This window comes from Ochotona princeps, chromosome 3 (genome assembly GCF_030435755.1).
Source record: "Ochotona princeps isolate mOchPri1 chromosome 3, mOchPri1.hap1, whole genome shotgun sequence".
NCBI classification, from domain to species: Eukaryota; Metazoa; Chordata; class Mammalia; order Lagomorpha; family Ochotonidae; genus Ochotona; species Ochotona princeps.
In genome coordinates, this window is record NC_080834.1 from 65,849,782 (window position 1) to 65,858,659 (window position 8,878).

Genomic DNA, 8,878 nt, shown 5'->3' on the forward strand with positions numbered 1-8,878 from the left:
AGAACATCTCAGAAGTCATCTCATAATTTAACATGATCAAAACACAGCCTTGGGATTTTTTTTCTTGATCCTCTCTTGGTCTTCTCCACTGTGATGGTAGCATTCTCCAGTCAGGAGGGAAGTGCAGAAATTAACAGTAATCTTCTTGGGCTGGCACCATAGTGCAGCAGGCTAATCCTCCCCTCTATGGCACCAGCATCCCATATGGTCACCAGTTTGTGTTCCAGCTGCTCCACTTCTAATCTAGTTCCCTTTTTATGGCCTGGGAAAGCAGCAGAGAATGATTCCACTCCTTGAGCCACTGCACCCACACTGGAGACCCAGAAGAAGCTCCTGCTACAAGCTTCAGATCGGACAAGCTCCAGCCTTTGTGGTCATTTGGGAGTGAAACAGTGTGTGGAATATTTCTCTGTCTTTCCTTTTCCCTGTAACTCTGCTTTTCAAATAAAAGTAAAATAAATCTTCTAAAAAATTATTCCATGAAAGCAGGCTTTAACCTATTCTTTAATTAATGTAACTACACTGATTTTAATGCCAAACCGTCTCATCTTTGGGAAGTAAGAACTAACTCAACAATTTAGATTTGGAAAATATTAAAATTAAAATTTTACAAAGTATCTTTCCTCACTGCAGTGCAATATATCAGGAAGCTAATAACATGAAAAACCTTAGTAACTGTATAAACACATTTTGATATATTATTGTTTTCAAATAGCTAGTAATTTGTTCAGGATTTTTTACTCTGTGTCCATTACAGATGAACTTTTCTGGACTGTACTTTTCTTCCATTGTTATCTTTTTCTGGCTTAGAAATTCAGATAATGTTGGCCCTGTAGAAAGTGTTTGGGAAGATACCCGCCATTTCAATTGTTCTGTATTGTTTAAGAAGTAATGGTCTTAGATTAATTTTTCTTTATAAGTGTGTTAGCATTGCATAATAAAGACATCTAGTCCCACGTATGTATTTTCAGGAGACTATTATTGATTCAAGTCCAGGATTGAGTATGGTCTAGTCAAGTTTTCTATGACTTCATGCTTGCTTTTGTAAACCACATGTGTCTATAAAACTATCCATTTGTTCTAGATTTTTTCCATGTTGTGGAACTATCCCTGTTTGCAATAATTTCTGATGATTCTTTTGATTGGTGTTGTATTACTTATAACACTTTCTTTTTCATTTCCGATTTTAATTAACATTCGTCTTCTTCCTTTTTGGTTAGTTAGGTGAATAATTAATCAATTTTGCGTATATTTTAAAAGCTCCTTCCCAGCTGTGGGCAATTATCTAGACTGCTTTGTACCTATGAATGTGTCACATTATTGGAAGATCAATAACTGGCTTGGATTCTGGGCCTGGTTCATGTTAATTCTGTGTTAACTATATCAATGTACCAGCAAAATTTCCTATTGTTTAACATTAAATATGCAAGGGGATGGGGAATGGAACATCCCCACCCACGTGCTGAGGTTTCTGGGCTGGGGTGGGGGCCACTGAAAACTTTTGATGTGGGTGGAACTGCAGCCATGGCCTCCCTGGGCCACAGGACTGCACCTATTGGACATGTGAGAGCCCAGAAGATGCGTGCCTCTCAGGGAGACCTTGAGAGTGGGCAGTGAGGCCCTTGCTGCCAGGTGCACAAAATAGCTGGATTTAACTGGGCAGAGGAGCCATTGAGATGATACACTGGATCTCCCCGGTCTAGACCACAGTGCCCAGTGTTGGAAAGGCCCAGAAATGAAGCAGCAAGTACTCTCATATCATGATGGCATCAGACATGCCAGGATCTCCAGTATCAGGGACCACAACCCATGGGTATATGGTTCTGACATCACTTCGTGCCTTTCATGACAAGACCATCTTTGTTTGCTGACTCGTGTGTAAAGAAGCCAGCAACTCAGAGTAACGATGGATAAATGGGACATAGCCTTTGTCACAGAATGCAAGTTATCTTACTTTTGATAGGAGTTAATTTGATGAGATACAAAGAGTTCTGTCTCCAGGACAGACAATCCTTACACCACTAGAGTGAAAAGTAGCTGTGAAGAGGTAATGAATCTTTACCCTTCAGCAACTATTAGATTAAGGGTAAGACATCTCTGAGCTATCTTAAGGTCAAGGGCTGGAAGCCACATTCCCCATGCTCTTAGTAATCCCACCCACCTACCTATCCATTAAATGACCCTTGGCCCAGGACATACTTCCCCTCCCCAGGGACCTAGGAAAATATCATGAAACCACTCCCCTTCTCAAGATCATATGAAGACTGATAATGTAGAAGGACAATCTATCTCTTCCCATGGACACAGAATTGAAGGCAGGAATAGTTCCGTTTGACCTTTCCCTTCCTGATCCACTCTATCCCCACATAAGCTCCACTTGTATCTATGATCTCTTAAACTTTTAAATCAATTTTTAAAAAGATAAATATTTGCATACTAAAAAGTGCTTCATTTTAGTATTTTTAAGTTTCAATTTTATTTTTTCTCTAATTTTATTATTTCTTTTCTTCTACTAATTTAGTATTTGTTTTGTAATTACTTGTACAGGCCATTGAGATGTTTTGTCAGATAACTTATCTGATGCTTTTACAATTTCTTGACTTAGTAATGACTATTATAAAACTGCTTCTTCACAGCAAGATTTATCCCAGAGATTTACAGATAGCTCAACATATGCAAATCAACAAATATGATATAGCACATTAAAAAGAAAGAATAAAAATATGATTATCTCAATAGATTCATAAAGAGTATCTGAGAAAATATGATATTCCTTTATAATTTAAAAAGAAGTTCTAAATTTGCCATAGAAAAAACATATCTTGACATAATCAAGGCAAAGGAAATGAGCAGGTGTTTTGCCAAAGAACAAGTAAAAGGCTAACAGACATCTGAAAAAGCGGTCACACTCCCTAGCTACTAGGAAAAAAACAAATAAAAATCACATTGAGATTCTGCTTAACTTGGTTGTTCTATGTTCAGAAATCTGTTAGTCATGCTTTCTAGTGTGGATGTGGACAGAAAGGTATACTATTCCACTGCTGATGAGAGTGTGGACTAGTGCAATCACTATGGAAGGCAGTATGAGTAGTGGTAAGACAACTGAAAATGGATCTACTATATGATCTAGGTATTCCACCCTTGGGAATATACCCAAAGGAAATGAGATATGCATATGAAAAAGTGACCTGAAACCCTATATTTATAGCAGCACAATCACCAATAGTGAAGACGTTGAAACAACTCAGATGTCTGTCCAAAGAGAAATGCATTAAAAAATGTTGGTACATCTACTCCATCTCAGCCATTAAAGAAATAAAATTCTATCATTTGAATCAAAGTGGCACCAACTAAAGATCATCATGCTCAGTGAAATAAGCCAATCCCAAAAGGACAAATCATATATTCTATCTGGTATATAATGCAACTTTCCTGCAAGATACAAGCTAGATAGATATATAGGCAAATATGTATATACATATATTGTCATAGATAAACTGTATAGTGGAGACTAGCATATGAAGAAGATATGTTGCAGTATGTATCTCTACTCCTGAATAAAAGGACTCTTAATGAAACTGTTAGATATAGCTTGACAAAAGGATACTAGATTTCTTAACATTGTCTACAACAACAATGCCACAATGGGCTTGTGACTATTGCTGAGCAACTATACTGTTGTAATAATATGGGGAAAAATATTGATGAGGAGGAAGAATGGTGAGGGAAGAAGGGAAGTTGAAGAGCCATGGATCTTGGAAGTTCTCGGAACTTGGGACATGAGAACACTGCTGAATATCATCTTTCTTTTCCACTGAAACAAAAAGAAAATTTAAAAATAAAGAGGAAGAAAATTAAAATAGACAGTGTGATTCTCAAATAAGATCATACAGGTTCTGCTCTTTCTCCCATTAAGTTCAGAGATCAAGTAATCACTAGGAAAGAAATGTTTTATTTTTGAATGTGTCATACTAGGAAGAATCAAGATGGCAGAATAGGGTAAGGACATGTTTGAACAGATGGAGAATCATTACCCAGGGTGGAGCAGAGAAGGCACATTCCAGTAAATAGGAGAGGGCAGGTCAATGGCAGAGGAGCACCTGGAGACTGACAGACATTGGAATGCAGTAGAGACAATGGTATGGTGTTGCAGTGACCAGGTAATCCAGCAGCAGTCAGTGAGCAGCCAACTGAACTCCACCAGTAGCCAGGAACTGCCCATCCAGCTGATTTGTTCGATTCAACCAGAAGCAGAGACATATCAATAGGTCCCAAACAGGTGGTGCAGAACATAGTGGATCTCACAGCCCAGACCCTCACCAGAGCCACATCACGAGCCATTCTGTGTAGAAAGGCAAAGGTTATGGAACAGGACTGGACATGCACTGAGCTTGGGCTGAACTCATTTCTGGCTCAGTGCATTGCACCAACAAGGCAAACTACAGGTTCCATCCAAAATAGGCCTAGATAGCCCCCAGACCTAATGGCCAGCAGGTCCAGATCTCCACCAGTGCCAGTTGGAGACCCAGCTGCTCCACTTCTAATCCAGGTTTCTGCTAATGTACCTGGCCAAACAGCAGCAGATGGTCCACGTGCTAGAGCCACATGGGAGACTCATAAAAAACTCCAGGCACCTAGCTTTGGCATGGCCCAGTCTTGGCCATTGTAACCATTTGGGGAGTAAAACACTGAATGGAAGATTCTTTCTTTCCTCCTTTACAATGCTGCCTTCCAAACAACAAAAAACTAATCCTCAGGAAGTATGTATATGTACCTACATGACAATGTATATAGCAACATTGATCACACTACTCAAAATATGGATCAACCAAAGGAAAATGATCAATCAAATCAAAGGATTACAAAATGTACATGTATGTTTATTTATGTATATTATAATATTTATTTACACACAATGGAATATTATTCACTTATAAAATAGTTAAAATCAATCATTGGCATCAAAATTGTTACAGTTGGAGGACATAATATTGAGTGAAATACCATGGACATAAAAAGCTAAATATATTCTCCCATACCAGTGGGCACTATAATTAAAAAGAAAAGCAGAAATGTCTGTGTATTTCAGATTTCTTATACAGTGTTTCGTCAAATTTGATTTAAATATTTGTCTGATTATTAAAAATGACACACTATTAAGTTTTCTTCTAAAAAACATAGGTAATTTATTTGTTTACAATTAACAGTTCAAGAGACAATATACAACCAGTTACCAAATTCTATAGAACTGCTTTTTATTTGGCTTTTTTTTCCATATAAATAAAACAGGTTTTATGCATCCTATTTTATATACCACTATAGCATTAATGACCTATGAGTATTTTGAAATTTACTACACATGAGTGAAACAGATATCTTTTCATTTGGTAATTGGTTATAGCCTTGTCTAAATTCCTGCTGAACTGAACTTCTTTTTAATATTTTACTTATTGAATTCTTCAGTTAGTAAAATACGTATTTCAAAAATTTTTTCCTAAGGTGTTAAGAAAACAGACTTCTGAATGTCACTTGATTTAAGCCCATTGTCTCATGAGCATCTTTCACTAATTTCAAAGTTTATAGTAGAATCTCTTCATAGATACTAACTGATGTCAATACAAGGGAATCCCTTTAGGAGTTGATGGAAAACTTTACTTTGGCAGTGTAATGAACATAATTATTAACACTGACCTATTAAAGTCCTCCAACTTTTCATTCTTTCACTCCTAAGTGCTTTAGGTATCAAGGTTTATGTTCTGATATGCTGCACTGCAAAGCAAATGATGAAACATCGCAGGTTAGAGAAATCAGGACAGAGAAGCATTTTAACTTGGATAGCATCATCAGTAAATATTTATCTTTCTGAATTCCTTAATATTTTCCATTGTTTTAAAATTCAGCTTCATGTTATCTTTCTAGACTTTCTCACAATTGAACACTATTGTGAAGTAGGATCAAACCAGTCATCTGACTTCCTGATTTTAAGATAAATTTCAATTATACAGGTAAGGTTTCTAAGAAATCAGGTTAAGTAATTTCATCATGTGCAGTTAAGGTGATTTCTAAATTTCTGCATATAATAATTTAGTCAAAAATAATTCAATATGTCTTAGTAGGTTTCTAGGCAATAAGGGGAGATGGCCATTTAAAGTACAACTAATTTGAACTGAAAAACCTATACATTTTTATGGTTTTCTTTTTTTCTAATATTATAAAACTAAAACATAATTGCTTTCACTCTACTGTGATGTAATTTTTACAATGTAGTATGATTTTCTGAGGAAACGATATAAGAAACACAAAATATTTGCAAACTGAGGATATTATAATTACTTATTACAGATATTTATTCAGAGTTACCAGAGACAGAAGAGATTAAAGAGTTGAAAAAATTATTCAGGTGGATATGAACTTAAAATCAAAACTGCATTTACCTCTGCACTTTACATGCAATGTGCATCAGAACTAACTTGAAACCATTTGCTTTTTAATAAGGAAATAATGCAGACACATATGTGGGGAAAAAGCAACATGGATTATACTCATATGTTGGGTTTCTAAGACATTCTCTGCTGTTAGGAAAATGGTCTCAGAATTTTATTGAGAACATGACAACAGTGTTTTTCGAAAAGGAGGAAATACTTTGCATTTGGGGGAAAAGTTAATGGAGTAAATGGCATGGACAAAATCTGTTTATGCAGATGCTATGATGCTGAGAAAAAATGAAAGAAGCAATGATTTATATATGTATTTGTTTAGAATTCAATACAATTTTGTTTCAAGGTGATACCCACATTTGCACTTACTTCAGATATTTATGCAACATCAAAAATGTGCATTTAATATGCTTGTTTTGTGCTTTTTAAAAACATATTCGCTGCCTTGCAGAATGTATAAAGGTTTCAGAAGTACGAAAACATAATATGTACATAAACTGATTTTAAATTTAAGGGTTTAAAATGGAAAAATTGATGTGAAGTTATTTGAAGCCAATAAAACAAACACCAGTACACTAGGTTTGCTTTTTTAAAAAGATTTATTTTATTTTTATTGAAAAGTCAGATATACAAGAGGAGAGACAGAGAGAAAAATCATCCATCCACTGCTTCACTGTCTAAGCGGCTGCAATGACCAAAACTGAGCCAATCCAAAGCCAGAAGCCAGGAGCCTCTTGCAGGTCTCCCACGCTTGTGCAGGGTCCCAAGGCTTTGAGGTGTCTTTGGCTGTTTCCCAGGACACTAGCAGTGAGCTGGATAGACAGCAGGCTGCTAGGATTAGAACTAGTGCCCATATGGAAACTCGGCGCTTATAAGGTGAGGACTTTAACCGCTAACCTACCTTGCCAGTCTACTAGGTTTTTATGATATCCATATATAAATACACAAATGTTGCTTTTCCATTTTACCCATTCTCCTTTGAAATATTGTGATTATTAGGAAATACAAGTATCAGTGCTAAACTCATGAACATAGACATTTTATGACAAAAAATTGTGCACTAGAACACTTTAAAATATATTCTATAAGCAGCAAAAGAAACCTGAAGAATAAGTTTATCTATCTACAATATAAAGGAAACATTTGGAAAATTATATAGCCTAATGTGAATGTTGTATTTCCCTAACCCCTAGCACAACAGACAAAATAGCCATGCCCAAGGAAAACCACTCCTTGTCAGTCGAGTTTGTGCTCACAGGATTCTCAGATCACCCAGAGCTGAAGACCCTGCTGTTTGTCGTGTTCTTTGCCATCTATCTGATCACCATGGTGGGCAACCTTGGTCTGGTGGCCTTGATTTACGTGGAACGTCAACTCCACACTCCAATGTACATCTTTCTTTGCAACCTGGCCCTGATGGATTCCTGTTGTTCCTGTGCCATCACACCTAAGATGTTAGAGAACTTGTTTTCTAAGGACAAAATGATTTCCTTCTATGAGTGCATGGCACAGTTTTATTTTCTCTGCCTTGCTGAGACTGCTGAGTGCTTCCTGCTGGCAGCAATGGCCTATGACCGCTATGTGGCCATCTGCAGCCCTCTGCACTACCACACCAGGATGTCCAAGACACTGTGCATTCAGATGACCATCGGCGCCTACATAGCTGGAAATGTGCATCCCATCATTGAAGAATCATTTCTACTGAGGTTAACTTTCTGTGGGTCTCATCAAATCAATCACTTTTTTTGTGATGTCCTTCCACTGTATAGACTCTCCTGTGTTGACCCTTATGTCAATGAGTTGGTAGTACTTATCGTAGCAGGATCAATCCTAGTGTTAACGATTACTGTAGTTCTAATCTCTTACTTCCGAATCCTTTTTACAATCTTTACAATGAAATCCAAAGAGGGAAGAGGCAAAGCCTTATCCACTTGCGCATCCCACTTTCTCTCTGTGTCAATATTCTACGGTTCTCTTCTCTTCATGTACACCCGACCAAGTTCATTTAAAGAAGGGGATAAAGATGTACCTGTTGCTATTTTTTATACCATAGTAATCCCTTTATTAAATCCTTTTATTTATACTCTCAGAAATAAGGAAGTGATAAATGCTATAAAAAGAATTGTGAAAAAAAGAAAATTTTGTAGCACTTGAAAACAAGTATCAACTCCATGAAAAATTGATTTCAAATTGATAGTGTAATTTTTTCTAAGCCAAGGAGTACTAACAAAGTTTAAAATGGCCACTCTGTACATAAAATAATGAAAACAAAGATGGATGGACATGAACATAATTATTCACAAAAATTTTATGTCAGAATGTAATGAATTGTAGTTTTCAACATTTCAAAAAATAATCAAAATTATTATATAAAGATAGCCTTTATATAGGCACTATATAAAGATAGCCAATGTATAAAGATAGGTAATATTTTTAGCATA

General features: G+C 36.4%; 1 protein-coding gene across 1 annotated transcript; it reads left to right on the forward strand.

Annotated features, from left to right (window-relative positions):
* The first annotated feature begins 7,649 nt into the window (after positions 1-7,649).
* On the forward strand, positions 7,650-8,591 carry LOC101521182 (olfactory receptor 5K3-like). Its single transcript, XM_012930196.2, has one exon. It carries the CDS (start codon positions 7,650-7,652, stop codon positions 8,589-8,591), a length of 942 nt encoding a protein of 313 aa, XP_012785650.2.
* Positions 8,592-8,878: the final 287 nt, after the last annotated feature.

Bases quoted from the DNA above. Each gene is read 5' to 3' on its own strand.
- LOC101521182 (XM_012930196.2), top strand. From the start codon at position 7,650: ATGCCCAAGGAAAACCACTCCTTGTCAGTCGAGTTTGTGCTCACAGGA.